Genomic DNA, 17,900 nt, shown 5'->3' with positions numbered 1-17,900 from the left:
TTACGTAGTTTAATATGTACATGTAAATGCATTATGTGTATATATAGGTACGAGTAATTTTATAGGGAAGCAAACACAGCAGTTGGCCTTTTCCGCGAATAATAATTACATACAAACGTTTGAAAAAATCTCCTCGTAATTCGATAGGATTGTTTGAGAAAAAAAAAAAAAAAAAACTTCGAGAATGTCAGATTACAACATACTAAAACCGAACACCGATTTATTTCATTAAATTCAAACTTCAAGCGCCGTGCTGGAGCACAAAAGTTGAAGTAAAAAAGTGCAGTTGGACATTTATTATGTACCTCTCGTATTAATAAGCTCTTGTTTGCTCTTCTTATTGAGCTTTTTGCGCCACGATTCTTCAGCGAGTAAATACCGCAGTCCATAAAACGTATCCGGAATCCTCATATAGACGAGGCGTAACAATTCCGTCGACGATCATTGGCCAGCTAATCTAGACTGCGGTGGGAAGGAAGACTGAGAACCACGGCCCTGCAAATATTTTGCGCGTATATCGCAATTTGGAAAGTGCAAACAACCCTTCCGGAATCGAGCTCGGTGCAATAGGTGCCTACGAATGTGTGTGTGTGTGTGTGTGTGTGTGTGCTCCTTGGTAAAACAGACTCTGTAATACACGGCAGAAACGACGACGACTGCTACTCCCCCGTAGGTATAATGTTAGTTCTCGAGTGACTCCATTATTGCGAATACGAGTGTGTCTTCCGCTCTATCTCTATATGCGCATTATCACGCCCTGTCTGGCAAAACGAAGCTTCAACATTCTATGGCGATGTCTGACGCAGTGACGCCGTGTTAAACCTGATAGAATTGCCAAGCAATTTTCTTTTCAAACGTGTCACTGATGTTAAGGGATCTTGTTAAGGGGTGTTTCACCCTTTCGCGATTCTTTTCTGAGATGACTGACGTCGGGGATAATTTGCAAAACCTGCAACGATTGTACGGCTGAATTAGGAGATACGTAACTTGAATCGTTTTATCTTCACTTCAAAGCTTTTGATATAGAATAGTTCGATGTATTGATAGATTGTAATCATTTTTCCTCAGCGTCTTAGCTCAAAAATTTTCATGTCCTTGCCTTGTCACAGTGTATTATTAATTCTGACTTTAGATTTGTGACTAGCGACTACAAGAACCCCTGAGTAACAAGTTTAGACCAGAATCATCAAATTTTTATCGAGTTTGTCGATTTTACACCCGTTATATTGGATCCGCCGCCTTGGATTTTGAAATTATCAAATTCTGACTTAAGATTCGTGATCAGCGACCCCCAAAACCTTAACTGGTTTATCGATATGACGTTTTTCGACACTTTTAACCGCACGATAACTTCGAAACCGTTTTTAAGATTTTTATGAAATTTGTTAGACTTATGCTGTTCTGATTACACGTCATTTTAGCCGGAATTAGAGCGATTCACCTCCGAGCAAAACTCTGCGAGCTGTGAATTAAGGAAGTGCTATAATTCGTTAAATTCCAGTCATGATTTTAAAGAATTTTCACACGTTTTTAAATTCCAAAGAAAAGTCTGTAATATTTTCCAGCCCTAAAATCGTTGCTTATTGCGAATCTCCGGTATCAATATATACCAGCTATTCCAATTGAATACAAAAATCGCTCGGGAGAGGGTGAACTTCACCTCCCTTAATAAATTTTTTCAGTTTTTCAGCAATTCTACCTCCCAAAATATAAATTATTTATATGGAATCGCGAGCGTTTCGCAAGCTAGTCGTATAATTATGCGGGGATTTAAGACGAGGACCTTTGGCGTCGTCTTTGAAGCTTTAGCACAGTTTACTACAGAAACCCCTCGCTCTTTCGCGGTGGCTGGGCGTTCCACATTCAAATGATAATTTCAACGTGGAGGACTTTATAATTTAGAGTTAGAGTACAGGGGCGGAAAGGAAAGGAAAGGAAAGGAAAGGAAAGGGGGGCGTGAGGTGAGGCAAGAATGAAGAGGGGGGGGGGGGGGGGGGGAGGTCTAAACTCACCGTTGCGATTAGGGGGCTGAATTACTGTTCTGATTTTTATTTCTTCTTCGTCTATATTATACACCACGCCTTTTCACTCCGAAACGAGCTTTCGCTCCGCTCCTTCGCCGCTCATTACCCTTCAACCCTCTCTAATAGTAAGAGAGGGAGGAGAGAGAGAGAGAGAGATAGAGAGAGAGATAGAGAAAGAAAAAGAGAATTTTTCTTTTCTTCTCTTTACCTTTTCATTTCTCTCATCAACCCTTCGAACTCGACCCTAATTCACTGCTCGATTAGACGCGTGATCAAACTGTTGACAGCTTTATAGAAATCAGCAAAGAAATTATGAAATCGTGCGTAGGTCGTTTCAAATTATCTACAGCGATATACGTAATAGTAATAATTTTCACAGTGAAAATGTGCATTTTCTTTTTTATCTAATCCACCACCACCACCACACATTAAATTCTCCTCCTGTACAATATGGGTGAATCAGTACATTTCTGTACCCTCAAACCATCACACCAGTAAATCCACCCATTTCTTTCTCATACATCATGCATGCAGGTACGTCGGGACCAATTTTTTTAATTGTCGACTCGCAGCGATCAACGCCCCTTAAATTATGCACGAAATTTTACTGCGACGATCGCGTTTTCACGTCAATCAAACCCCGGACGATATCCATTGTGCTTATAACTCTGCATGCGCGTATGAATTTCTACGTTCGTCGCATTGTTTTACCCTTCGAGGCGTGTCGGAATGCAGGGCATCAAAGTACACCCTCTGCATGATGCACCCGGACAAACAATATCACCCACACACTTACCCTGTAATTCCGATCCACTCAAACGGCAACGCTCCGATCACTCTTGCCAATTACGTAGTGCCACGAATACTGCTGTAACAAACCGACGAATAATCCCTGTGTAATTGCAATCCTGTGTTTTTGCTTGTCAAGTATTTCCGGTAAAGCCAAAATCCATTGTAAAGTGAAGAAACGAACTTCACGTTGGGTTGAAATGTTTGTTTTGTTTTTTCGGAATAAGTTGCATAATTTTTTTGCGTGCCTGTCAATTTTTGATACTGTAGTGGTTTCGGGTTATATTTGTATATATTTATACGTATGAGAGGTTTTCGAAACTCGGATTTCGTGGGTTTTGATAATGTTATTATCGCTAAATTGGAATGTAAAGAGATGTGAAAATTCATTATGATTGAAAAATAAATAAATAAATAAGTAAACTCCTCGCTATACACCATTGGCGAATTCGGTTTGGCAAAGTACCTTTATGCCGATAGTAACATCCGCAAGGTTGAAGTTAGTCAGGTTAAAGTGACGAAGCCGTGAAAGAAGAATCATTATTTCGCACTTTTTGAACATCTTTTAAGAAGTTTAAGTTATCTAAACATAATTGTGTTTCACATCTTAAAATCCCAAACTTACAAAATGACTATGTATTTCGAAAAATGCATCGTTAGTTTTGACCTGATAATTAAAATCCGATCACGAAAGTTTAACATGTAACAGTAGACATGTAACGCATATACAGATTATAGATACATAAAAATTTTCATCAACATTCCAATTCCCGGAAACCCTGAAATACGTGCAATTTATTTTCATGAAATTAATTTACATACGTCGCAAAACTTTTTATCAAAACGATATCACACATACGGTGTTAAACCGACGTGTGTGGTGAAATTTGTAAAATTTTCCGGGTCACGTTTTCCCAACTTGTGTCAACCAACACACACGTTTCTGGTTAAATATGCCCAGTATATCTATATCTATAGGTATATTATACAATTTGAAAAATACGTGCCACAAATACAACCGTCTGAATAGAGAAATTTAAATGTGCATAATCGAAGAACCGGAGAGAAAAAAAATACAGAAAAAATCGATCACAGACTCAGGCAGTTGATAAATATTGTTTCAAAAAGTAAACTCGCCCATTTTGCCCCCCTTTTTCTGACCCAGTAGTCATCATAGATAAAAGATGTAATATCAGAGCTTTCGTATGTCACAAAATAAATAATCAGCTGCCTGTTTATTTGCTTCACAAGCTGATGTGCTTATTCTATTTATTCTGTAATACCCAGTTATTTCCAATATTAATTCCCGGTTAATTATCATCGCCGATCGGATAATAATTGGAGAATGAACTATAAAGCGAAATGGAACGCGGCCAGTGAAATCGAGGCTGCAGGCCATCGACTCTCCTTCTTCTTCGTCGACGATTATACGATCGGATGCGGCAGTTGCAGCCTATGCAGATGTCCTCCACGCTCGGGAAATCGAACTGCAGGGGTCTAATGTTCCCCAACCGCGTCATTACCGTTATACTCGACGTGCATGAATATTGGAAAAGTTGCATCTCTCGACTCCGCAACAGCGCAAAATGCAACGGCCTGGCTTTCCACCCAGCCTGCAGTCTGCACACTCGTTTGTCGACTCAATTCATTTGGTTTCAATGCACCATCCACCTTTCAATTCTACATTTCCATAGATTGTTTCACATACCCGCCAGTTTTCCAGAAACATTTACTATCTACCTACGTGGTGTAGATGCATGGATATTCTGCTCTATCAAACTTTTAACAGAGTTTAAGTAGGGCGACAACTAGGTAAATCGTAATAAGAAAAGTAGTCAAGTACAACAAGTAGCAAGACACCGAAGACACATTTTCAATCTATTTGGCCATTTAAATGTATCCAATTTTACAATCTGCATTTTTATTTTTTCACTTTAATTCAACAAAGTCTAGTCAGATTTTTTCTAAAACTATAAATAAAAATACAACAATTTAAAAAAGTTTACAACAGTTAAAAGTGAAAAGCTATCTAAGAAAATGTAATCTATACATTGAAAACGTGGCACGACAGCTTGATAAAATCCGTCGTTAAAAATATTTACCTCTTTTTTTACCTACAATCTATGAAACCTGCTTCGACTACAATAAAGAAAAGTAAAAAACTGTTATTGTTTAAAGAAAAGACTAGTCACTAAAAAATTTTCAAATTAAATTCCAAACTCAATATTTATGCATACAAAAGGCGTGTTTCATTAATGCTACGGAATAAACGGATGAATAAACATTTAAAATTTTCAGGTATTCAATTTTTCTATACATAGAAAATAATTTTCTAAAAAAAAAAAAAAAAACATCAACAGTTATTAGGACCAAATTCGTCTATTAATTTTAAACCCAGTTTCGTTATTTTTTTATTTTCAACATATTTTTCGCTGAACTGTACACCTAAGACTGATTAGTTGAAGCAAAAATAGAATTTGAAAAGAAAAACAAAAAAAAAAAAAAAAAAGAACAGTTTCAGCTTATTCAAGTTTTTAGTTGCAGAAACTTGTAATCTTTTTTAATTCTCGTCTTAAATTATTATTATCGATCCGCGAGACAAGATTTAACTTGATTTATCCCAGACTTAACCAGGGTAATTTTCTTACTTGTATGTAAGGGGTGGGTATAAGAAATCGGGCCTTAGACAGGAAAATAAGAAAGGTTTGAATAGCCGACATCGAGAGCGTTAAATCACAGCGAGTCGAACGCAGGATTTCTGTTCTTTCGGTTGCGTGCTCCGCAATTCGGGTCGTGCCGAAGGTTTGTATATATGGATGAATGTTTCTCTGTGTGTCATTGTGTGTGTGTATATTGGAAATGGCGGTGAACCTCGGGGGTTGGGGTGAGTCGATAAAAGAATTACTAACGTCATTCCGAGTGGAAACCCCGCCGTTTCTGGACCCGGGACAATAGCCTAAGGAGAATAATCGTACTAGAGATAATAATCATGATGCCAAGCCTGCAAGGTATGAATATATGTATATCATCGTCGAGGGGGTGGAGGAGGGGTACAAATTCTCTTTCTCGACAGGTGAGAATTACGTTGGAATAAAAGCCGCCGTCCTTCAACCAACCCCTTCACTTCTCTCTGCACCCTCTTAAAATCCCTTACACGCCAAGCCACGTGATATGCAGGCTGCAATGGCTGCACAGTAACGAGAATTTTTAATGTATGACCGGCTTTCGCGCAATCCTTACTTAGTTTTCTTTTCCACCACCCTTATCCGAAATACGATTTTTATTCAAACTGCATATCTATAACGCCCCGCCCCGAATGACGAACGAAAGATCTTCCATATTATTCTCCCGATGCAGATGCTGCAACGACTTCCAGATTCATCCGCACATCTCGTCACCTCCGCAGCGCTCGTTTCCGTCTCCTAAGGGGGTCGTAAAGCAGCAACCCGCTTCCGGAATATTTCAGTCGATCTCGATACAAAGGATTTCTCGACTTTTACCGATTTTCATATAATCATCATCTGTATTCAGACTGCATCTATACACCTTCGAATATGAAATACTCGCTCGATTTCGCACGGAATTGAACGAATATCTTGTTTCTCGGTGTGTGTATGTGTGTGTGTGTGTGTGTTCGTGTGATACATATATATGCATACTTACATCTCAGTGAACTGTTAAATTCGTTTGAAAATCAGAAGAAGAAAAAGAGAAATAAAAAATTCTACCTCAGGAATTTTCGCAACGGATAAAATAAATGAATTTTTATACCTTGTGAACTCGAAACTCGCCCCCCCCCCCCCTATCCCCCCCCCTCCCCCCCCGAAAGTCTTCGAAAAGTCTTAAAGTCACGTAGGTATATCAATTTTCGGTGAAACCCGTTTTCCTTCTTATACCTATAGACTTTGTTTTCTTTCTTCTTGCTTTTTCCCTCTCTTTACTTTATTACGCAAGGCAATTTCACGAGGTATTCTCTTCTGCGATATCTTGTACCTACCAACGTGAAATACCTACGCAATACGTACGTATAAAGATAATGTACATAATATACACGTGCACATTATATTATATATATATATATGTGTGTATAACGGTATAAAACGCATGAGTGCCTAAAAGTATTTTATTTCAAATGAATATTGTAAGACTGTGAAATTTCCTTTTTATACAATACACAGCCTGCAGGATATAGAGAGACGCGGGTGGCTGGCGTTGCTCATAAATTTCTGTTTCATCTCAACTCCATGTATACATATATATATATATATATATATATACACACACACACTGTTATTATATATAAGGCAGAAAATCTTTAATCGCATATTTTCCAACTTCTCAGGGAAAAGTTGCGCGTGTTGTGTTTCTTTTTTTTTTCTTTCTTTTTTTAAATAAACGGAAAGGATTAAATAAAAAAAAAAAAAAATAGAAAAAAAGAAGGAAAATTCACGGGAGGTATAAGGAAAGCAGTCGCGACGTCCATCAAAGCGCCAATAACTTTGTCGGGTTGAGCTGCGAGTCCCGCAATGAAACGCGTGTATCGCCGCGCGATGAAATCGTCCGAATCGCAAGCTACAGGGCTATAAAGCGTTTGAATGCTTATAGCTTTTCATGCCGTTCGCAAGGCCGTTTAGTTCGGTCAGCCATCGTAAACTGAACACTTTTCTACACGGTCTCGCACGGAAGGCGTTCATCTTCTGTACATGTATCCACGTACATCTCTACGACAACCTTGCGATCTGAGTCCTCGTCCCTTTAGATTTTCATACCCTTCTAGTCGAGCTGACTAAAAAAAGCGCCGGTAGTTCAGCCGCGAACTGTTTTCCCGTTTTCTTTTTCTTCTTCTTCTTTTTTTTTTTTTTCATAAACCATTTTTAAAACGGACGAAGTAAATTCAAAACATTAGAATCAGGTCAAAGAAACAAATAGATTTTATTATTTTGACCGTTGTACAATCGTAAAAACTCTTTTTAAGTTTTTGATATTTTTGCTAATTTCGTATGATTTGAATTTGTGCAGAATCACTTTTGTTTGTTTCATACACGATTTCAAGAACATTTGCAGATATTTTTAATGATTTCTTGAACTATTCAGTTTTTTTTTTCATAAGTTTTTATTCAGATTATGCGTCCTATTCATCATCCTCGGTCTGCATTATAACTATTAATTATAAAGTTTCAATAACCGAAGTATCTCAAGCGTCTCTTCAGCGTCTCAAAGAAGATTAGAAAAGAGACTGATTTTCAAAAGCTATGAGGGTACGAAGGCAACTTGGTATGAGAAGGCGTTCATTCGTTTCGAGACATTTATAAGGGAGGGAGAAAAAAATCATTCAGGCATCTGTTCGAGTAGATAGACGTGACGTTTTTCGTTCGTTCGTTCGGTGTAGGTTCGCGGTCTCGAATAAAATCATACCTACAGTTGGAAAAAGCGTATTCGATGCCGATTCTTTCTCTACCTCGGCGTATAAAATTTCACCTCATACCGCCACGCAGGAAGACCGCGAACAAAAGAGCTCGCAAAGCTCGGAATAAAATTTATTCTCCGCATGGATCGCGTATATGTATAGTATAGTATATAGGCAGGGGGTGAAGTGACTCGAACCCCTTTTGGCTTTGGAAACCCGCGGCGATCTTCGAGCTGGACAAGTCACCGTCCCTTTGTCCGATAAAAATTTAATCTCGCGATCGCGGACTTTCGGTCATATCCGTTATGCCAAAACCCTCGCAAATTACGGAACGTAGAACGGCATTCGCCTTTTCCATTCTGCCGCATGCGAGCGGCTTGCTGCATTATAGGTGCCGTGTAAAATAAAAGAGCGCATAAAATCCGGAGATATTTCGACGCCCCGATATTTCAGCCTCTGTAACAAACTTCAACGGTTTGCTGGTAATGACGGGGAAAATTTCAAAAAATTTCCACCGCACGTAGGTACCTTTGACGAATTATATTTTTTTTTCTTTTCAACTCGTTCTTCACCCTCCTCCAGGTTTTCCCGAAAGCACAGTGGCCAGCTTCTTCTTCTTCTTCTTCTTCTTCTTCTTTTCCAAAGTGCATTAGAGCCGCTGCTGCTGCTGTTCTTCAACGGCAAGTGTTTGGAAAAAGGAGGAAGAGAAGGAGGAGAAAGAATTCACGCGAGACTTGGAATTTCCGGCTTTTAACACTTTAACCGCAACACACGGTGGTCCGCCATTTAATATCTTGTCCTTACGACAGCTAGCCACGATGTTCTTTTTCCACCGTTTCAACTCTTTGCGCTTAGAGCGCTCTTTGACCTAGTCTCTATATCTGTTTTAAAGAACAAAGTTACGGAATCGCCATTTCCTTTTTTTTTCTCTTTCTCAAAAGATCTCTACAAGAAGAAAAATCGTGGATTTCAGGTAATAGAGATAATTGAAATGATTACTAGAATATTTTTTCCAACTGCGTATTATATTCGTATTTTTCATCCTCCGATCAACACGTTTCGAAAAAAGTAATTATTGTTGTGATAAAACATACTACGAATCGAAACACGATCACCCTGTAAATCCTGGTTTTCTCTCTAAATTGCAAAATTGAAATCGAAACAATTGCTGAACAGGTATAAAAAAATCCGCGTGCAATGGGGGCAAAGAAATATTGCAGTGATCCGATTTTTTTTTTCGCTTTTTTCCGCACCCCGCGTCTTCCGGAAAGATAAATTACCGGAGAACAGCAGCATCCGTTGAAATTGACTGGCGATAAGACGGCGCGCGGTCCTCGCGATAAATGAAGGGAAAGAGTTTAGTCGGACATGGATATGCGTGCGAGTTGGAATAAAACATGGCCGAAAGCTCTCGGCGATCACGCGGCCTTATCTCGAGCTGAAAACCGTCGCGAGGACCAGGCACCTTCGTATTTTATAGCTCGCCTCGCCTCACATCCCCGCTTGCGAATTTAGCGAGAGTGGCAGCCGGGGACGATGTGTCTCTTCTTGACGCCCCCGAACCCCTTGGGTCGAACCCTTTCCACAAAGGATGTGAGCTAAATCCCCCCATTTATCCTACCTTCCCGCGACTCGCACCGTTTTGGGACTCCTTGCGCCTCTCGTCTGGACCCCCATAAACGCGATGCCGCTCATCAACTTCCGGTGGAACTGCCGGTTCGGTTCAATCGAGGGCCGAGGAAAAGAGGCTGGAATCGGCAATGAAAATTATGAAACAAAAAGTGGACTTGGAACGGTTGATTGGATGGAATTAATCGTTCGACTCGATGCTTTGTAAAAAAATATTCCTTTCGTGTGGATTGAAAAATTCGAAACCTACGAATGTCGATGAAATAATCGTCCCGACTAGATCGTGCGATATATTATTTTACACAGGATTATATTCACCCATACATTTGTCTGATTTTACTACATTTTTGACTCTGTGTTTGCGGGTAAATTAATGTTAATTTGTATAAAAGAATTGATATTTTTCAAAAGCTTGTGAAATTAAACTCAACGAATGAAAAATCTCTCGAGACCGTCCAGTCATAATTACGGATGATTGAAATTGAAAATTGTGAAAAAAAACGATATTACTGGGAAAAAAGATTTGAATAGCTATGTCAGTCGTGAAAAATTTGCTCGGGGAAAATCCTGAAATACGAATCTCTTTCAATGTGTCAATGAATCGAACATTTCATTTCCATTTGCAGATTCGCCGCGTTCGGTCCGATGCAGCTCATGGATTTTATATGGATTTTATAAATTATTAACTCTGCATGCAACTTCCCATATAAAAATTTTGGTTTACTCTTACATGGTTTCATCGAACGATTATAAACTCTGCAACCAACAACCATATTGCAAAAGCCCAAAAATCATACTCGTTTGTACACACGTGACACGTTTATTTCACGTTTCAAATTTCACTAGATCAACAAATTACTTGATTACGAAGAGGCGAGATAGGATCGAGGGAAGAAAGCGATAAACTTTTGAGCCGGAATTGAGTGTATTATGAGAAACGGCGATACGCTAACGAGGACAGTGATCAAAGCCTCGGGACCAGATGCTTCGCAGCAGTCTAATCTGCAAGTCGGCGTCAAGTATCGCGACTACGAGGTGCGAAAATCCGGGTGAATAGAGTGGAAATTCTAATCAATCATTGAGCAAAACTCACCCCCGCATCTGCTGTTTGCGTATCTATGTATACCTATATTTACGCTTTACTTTGAGGAACGCAGGCCAACTTTTGAATTCAGTGTGATCAAAGTTTTGACGCTGCGGCGATCCGAGATAAACTTGAGCCACGGGTATGGATTATAAGTATATGTATACATTATACGGGGTGGTCTTTTTTTAATCGCTTTAAGCGAATACCTCGAAAACTAAAAGAGATACGAGAAAGAGTTTGATACAAAAGCTGGAGAATTTCGAAGTGGGTTTATTTGTGAATTGCGCTATTTTCGAAGTTTTTTTTATTACTTCGTGATATTAAAATAAAAACACATATTTTGAATATGATTGCCGTTATTCTCGCATGATATAAATGAAGTTGTGGATATTTTTCCTCGGCATTGAGTGTAGAATGACGCTATTCGTAGTTTTTTTTTTTTTTACGTGAGTAATGCGTAAGTGTGATTATTAGTAGAGTTATGTGAAATTTTACTGGGTCGGTAAAGACTGACTTTAGTATCCCCTTAGACTGCGTGAAACTGAAATGCATCCCGCATAACGTTCAATGAATACGTCTAATACTATTCGGTGCATTGCAAAGACTCGAGGGGTAACATTTTACCCCTTCGATGATAGAACCTTGCCGATAATTTCTATTTCCTACATACATATATACAACCAAATTCAGAAATTTTTGTCGATGTGGCGAACGAATTTCGTGAATATAGGTATATGCTATCTATTCTAATAAAAATTCTTTTCTCTTGCTTGTTCTAGGTAAGGATCTAAATTTCGCCAGTAACAGCGTGGGTGAGTTGAAAACTTCTAACACATTTCTAACGATACAAAATCGCAGCCTCTCGTTGAACGCGGAATATCTCAACCCCTGTGTGTAATCTGCAGAAGAATTGAGAATACAAAAAACTGCTTGAAATCTGTCGTTGCCAAATTCGCGGTCTAAAATTGAAGAATCCTTTATCACTAGTTCCGAATACACGCGTTCAACGATGCGCTGCACATTCCTCTGCTTGAGGTCCATGTTTTTACTGCATGTATTATAACTCCTTGTTCGAACTAATTCCGCGAGTGGAAAAATCTGGCATACCAATTCCGAGTAGTTCGGGGGGTAGTTTCGGTGCCCTTTTGGAGATTCAAAATGGAGCCCGAAGGGGGATGTTCGGGTGGGCAAAGGGGGAGATAAGGGCGGCAAATTGCCGGCAATCTGGTTGATTAGCTTCCTCGGGAGTAATCCGACGTGATCCGATGCGACTCCAAAAGACAACGACCTGGCACGAAGGCGGGGCGGGGATGAGGGTGAGGGTGAGGATGAGGAGGAGGTCGAAGTCTGCAGGGTCGGCGGTTTCGGGCCCAGGGAAAACCAAAGTATCACGGAAAATGACTGGACGGGACTTTCTTTCTTGAGCTGGTTATTGTTGTACTTTGGTTCGTAAGACTCGGAGAGATTAACTCAGCTCGTTGAGAAATGAGAGTGGGAGAAAATTCTTTGCTTGCTTGTTAGGAAGAGAGAAAAATCCGGTTGAAATATATCGAGTAATAACGTTATTTGCGGTACTGTCGCAAACTTACGTAAGATATCGAAAATTTGAGAAAAGCTTTTATGATTAGAATATTCAAAATAATTGAACTTTGGTGTTTATTAATTTACTCCGATTAATACTGTTTCAGAACTCATTCGTATATCAAATTATATTTTCGCTCGTGATTTATCCACTGATTTTCCGATTTTAGAATGGTTACGAACCGTCAGTTCATCTGTTAATTAGCATCAGCTAACGACATTCACTGCATAGAAAATACTACCGGGAATAGTTTAGTCGTGGCAGAATCGATTATATGACTTTCGGAGTTCGAAGCGACAGTCAGGATGAATCCTAGAGCAGACTTAAGGAACGAATCGGAAAATTTCGACTCTCGTTTTAATTTCCCTTAAAAAAAACCGACGGGAGGTGAAATTTCAGCGTGGGCTGCGAGGAAATATAATAAATTCGGCAATACTGTAGATTAATAAACCGCGACCCCGTGATTTGAATGAAAAATATTCTCCCCTTGCGTATAAATTATATCGTATATGTACAACGGAGAAGGGAATAATCGACGGAGAAAAGAGGGGGAGTGAGAAAGAAAAAGGAAAACGAAAAAACACAGACAAGCAACTTGGGGAAGCTAATTGCAATATAAAATGAGCATTTTTTTTACCGCCACGAATTATTAGGTGAACAGCAGGAGAGCAGGAGAAGGATAACTTGGTAATACGAAGTGAAAGAGCATATATATATATATAACATTATACGTGTTAACGCGGTTATATTGCTTTTTGAAAAAAATTACAGATCGCGTTATATTGTTTTTCTTTATTTTTTATTAATAAACGCTAACAAGTTCGAAGCCTAATTTTAATATCCTCAAAAGGGTGCAAATATTTTTCATTTCATTCGTTTTTTTTACCTCCTCGGTTAAAGTCTCGGGTTGTCGGGAATTCGGCGGCAAATTGCTTCCGAGAGGAAACAAAGCCGCGTTGTCGCTTATATGTGTGTACTTGGGGAAGTTGAGAACACCTGCTTGCCAAGTCTAACGTTTCCTCTAACTCCGAGAATGCTACAGTCATCTCGGCTTACGCAGTATACCGAGAAGGTATCCGGTGACTATTACAGAGCTAAACTAGCCTGCAGGATAAAACGAGAAATTCTCTTGCAAAATGCAGACAATTCGCAGACAGAAGAAATGTAATCCGTTCGTTACTGACTCAACGACGAGGAAACGATCCACGGAGGAGAAATTTAGAATAAGCTAAAGACTCACGGTTCGTCTGTAATACCCGCAATGTTTCCAAAGATAACTATCGCGTACACTATATGTATATTATGTAACAAGCGAACAACGGTACGCAAAAGCTTTAAGTTCGCTTGCGCTATTCTCGCAGCAAGTATCTGCTGTTTACATTATTTTCCACTCTACTCGCACATACACAACTCCTTGGGAAAAAGCAATGCATTTAAATGATTTCATGATAATAGGGGCTGCTTTTCCAATTTACATTGGAGAAAAGCGAAGACCTCCCCCGAGGAGGAGGCGTGCAGCCAGCTCGTCAGCTCGCTAAAAGCTCGTTGTCCGGGATCAACGCTGCCTCGATTCATAAGTTGAATAACAAACCACCCCTCCCAGCTTCCCACCCCCTTTAAAGCCGGTCCATCCGTCCATTTAAACGGCGAACGTAAGCGACCCTTGTTTCGAATGCAAGCGCGCATCCTTTCTTTGTATTCGTACTGCCGTGTCGCGTCGAGCGTGTGCAGGGAGGGTGTTTTCTTCTCGCTGAAGAGAGCTTTAGAAAGCGAGGGATGAGTTTTACTTTTACTTTTTACCCAGCGCCGAGCGTAGCGACGAGTTGCAGTTTTCCAAATTTTTTATCTCCCCTTGCTATTCTACTTTTCGATTTTTTTTTCTCGTACCTACACACGAGCCCGTGCTTTTCTTCTATCGGTTACTTCTCTTCCTCATTCTCTCACGTCGAGCTATTTTTCGAATTCGTCTTTTTCGCTGCAGGGGAGGAGAAAAAAGGGGGAGAGAATGGAGGACGCGAAAATTGTAACAAGCCATTTCTCTCACCCTACACGACGAACTTATCGCGCCCTGGGGTGCAACAAAACTATTGCATCGATGCGTTCATCAACCAGAGTCGCGATCAATCGAATTTCGGCATTGACTCGAGATCCTCGTTTTTCTGCAGGATAAAATACCGGGTTGAATTTCACATTTTTCAACGCTGCAATAGCTTCGTAAAACAAAATCGCCTGTTTTTCATAATCGATAGATTTCTATTCTTGCAAATGCGCATCTAAAATTGCGGTTTTAAGTATACAGGCGTTACCATCAATTGTAGAAAAGTTATTCACCCCCCAAATTTCAAATTTTTCAATGTGACACTAAAGGCTGAGAGAAAGATATGATAATTCGTTTTCATTGTTGAATAAAACGGCCTAACAAAAGGGGTCTTCTATACACATAAGTGCCACCGATCTCTACTTCATTGTCAAAGGTCGAATTCACCGAGATTCCCACACGCTGTTCACTGCCTCGCTTTTCAGCCTTGCCTTTTTCCACAAGCTTTTATCCGTTCTATCGGTCGCTTCATACAGTCGTCAATGACGGCGGAAACCCGGTTGATAGGTCGAGTTGTCGCAGGTTTCCTCCTATTTATACTCGCAAAATTGCAAATTTATTTTTCGCTTCAATTGGATTTATTGAAGGCTTTCTTTATTTTATTATTATTACTATCATTATTATTATTTTGTTTGCGTGTGTCTTTTCTTTCAAATTAGTTATACATTCTACTAGAAACATGACTACACACACACACACACACACACACACATATTCTATAAAATACTCTGTTCATTATTCAATTTGACCGATTTGAAAAATTGAAAATCGAGTAAAAGAGGGAAACTCGAAAGGCGAACTCCTCACCTCGAAAAGGAACTGAAACACCCCTTAAGAAAAGGATAAACGGGAAATAGGTGAAGAGATGAAAGGGTCCAAAAAGGCGTATAATAAAGTATTTTTCGGATCGCATATAAGCCTCTCCGAGCTTCGGACTCCCCGGGTTGTTTAAATTGATTCGTGTCTTGTAAGCCGGATACATACCTACGTATATATGACGACCGTTCCGGTGGTCCCCTAAAATTTTCACTTATCTTCTTCCTCTCGGTAAGAAATCGAACTGTACTCCGGGCGACATCATTCCGAGGCAGTCTTATCAAAATAGGTAAGTATGTGATATCGGTTGGCCAGATTTAGGACCTCTTCAGATAAGGCTCTGGTCCCCTAAGTCCTGGATTTCATCCTCGTATATCCCTCATGGCCAGCTCACGCGAACAAACCGGGTGACCACAAGTATTACGGGTCTGGACTGTAGCTCGAATGCTCCATTTTATTCCTCTTGAAATTTCACCCATATTGGTTGAGAGGAACAAGATAATTTAATCCTTCGCAGACTCTTTCAGAGTAGATCGACAATTTATTTATTTATTTATTTATTTATTTACTTATTTTTGCTAAAGCTTAGTCTCACTTGAGCTGAAAGTCTTGTACTTTGGAAGGATTACTTGTTCCTTGTTCTAGGAAGAAGAATAATAATATCGCCCAAACTTGAAACAGTCTAATAATAATCCAACTCTAGAGAAATTCCATGGCTATACGCTTATAATAGTATATTTGCCTCGTCCGGGCGTATTTTTTCTTATATTGTTATTAATGACAGCGCGTATAGTAGGTGATAATAAATTGTCCGGGTTTAGGAAGCGGCGATGATATATCAGTATAGTAAAACCGCGTCAACCATCAACGCCCAGAAGACCGTGTTCGGCGTGTGCTTATATGTAGGATACACTATATACGGATAGATGTGACGCCGCTGAGCCCTTCTCAATCTTCTCATTTCTCTGACGGACCAGCCGCCGAGGACGAAGCTGCCCTTTTTATTGCAGTGGAAAAGCTCCACCCTTGAAGCCTATAAAGAAACTTCTCGCTAAAATTAAGGCGCGTCATCTCTTTTCGTCCCTTTTTTTCCGCAGGTACCTCCCTATTATCGTGCAAACAAAATGGTCAACGTCACGTCACGTCACGTCCTACGAATTGACGGAATTTAGGTAGAAAATTCTCGGATCCATTTACCCGAAGTGAGCAGGGTTGCTTATACGCGGGATTTACGACGCCCAAAGGACACGCGTTTTATTGGCCAATACTTCACATCGAGGTCCTCGAAGGATGCGGTCTACTGGCTTTTAAGGTCCTTTAAAACGCGCGTTGGTACCAATAAAATTAAAGCACACTTCACGGCGGTGTTTTCGACGTCCTTTTTCTTCGGAGGAGCAGCTGCGGAATCAAATCGAAAATAAAGCTTCTTACACGCGACTTTTCTTCTCACCACAAAAAGTGGCCTACAGCTTACCTCGGTGGAAATTTTCCGTAATTTTCATTCTCGACTCATCGGTCACCTTGGTTCGAAAAGCGGGAAAAATTCCGCGGAATGAAAGAATGAAAGCGGCGATGTAGCCGACCATCGGCCTGCTACGTCCTGGGAATTTTAGGGGTTTTCAATCCTGTCACCCACCCCTTTAAGACCCAGCTCTGTTCCCGGATTTCGTGCAGACCCAGGAATCCTTCGTTCGAGTCATGAATAAGGTAGTAAATATATTTCACCGATCCCGCCAGCGATGCTGGATGGACCTCGGTCAAATTCCTGGAACATCCGTTTACGGGGGTGCATGAAACGCCCTTTTATAGTCGCACTTCTTCCCGTTGTCGGGCTCCTCGGAAATGTTTCGATTATTCGCCCGCAGATTTATACCCGCAACTGATCCAGCTCCGGCTTTAAATTGAACGGAGACTCGAGGCCATTCGGTTTGACATCTGCAATGTGGTGGCTCATTTGGTAGGTACTTGGCAAAAGCCGCTTTCGAGCCAGCGATTACGGGATATCAATCTCACCGGATCCCGGATCTCCCGAGAGTCCTGTTCTCCGATGTTACCGCAGGAGGAGAATCATCTTCCGCAGCACATGTAACCCTGTTGAGGACTTAACTCGTGCAATTCCGTGGCCTCAAGAGCTTCCGCTGCACTCGGTTTATCCGTTTTCTCCGAACCCATGCAGCTACCTCCGTATCACCTACTCGGTTTCCTTTTACCTCCTCGATTCCATGCACCGATGCCCCTTCGTTTCTCAAACTCATCGTCAGTCTTTTCTTCGCTCCTTTATCCCCTTGCTTTTATAACTCCGATTCCAGAAACCGTATATCAACGCTGCAGAATGACTGAATCAAGCTTCCGTTGATGAAAAATACCGAAAGACAACATTCTACCGAGTGAGGAGATTTTATAACCGAAAATATCATGAATCGAAAGGGGCTGATCCGGTTTTTGCAACCCCATAAGTTAAAACCAGA

General features: G+C 40.4%; 1 protein-coding gene across 2 annotated transcripts in view; it reads left to right on the top strand.

Annotated features, from left to right (window-relative positions):
• The window catches only part of LOC124409571 (agrin-like), a 171,950-nt gene that overhangs the window by 35,696 nt on the left and 118,354 nt on the right, over window positions 1-17,900 (top strand). For both annotated transcript variants that reach the window (XM_046887277.1, XM_046887276.1), the window contains exon 4: window positions 11,716-11,748. In XM_046887277.1, the coding sequence (XP_046743233.1) occupies window positions 11,716-11,748 (33 nt within the window). The remainder of the gene's footprint in view (window positions 1-11,715; window positions 11,749-17,900) is intronic.

Source organism: Diprion similis, chromosome 8 (genome assembly GCF_021155765.1).
Source record: "Diprion similis isolate iyDipSimi1 chromosome 8, iyDipSimi1.1, whole genome shotgun sequence".
Lineage (NCBI taxonomy): Eukaryota > Metazoa > Arthropoda > Insecta > Hymenoptera > Diprionidae > Diprion > Diprion similis.
This window is presented reverse-complemented; position numbering and strand designations above follow the sequence as displayed.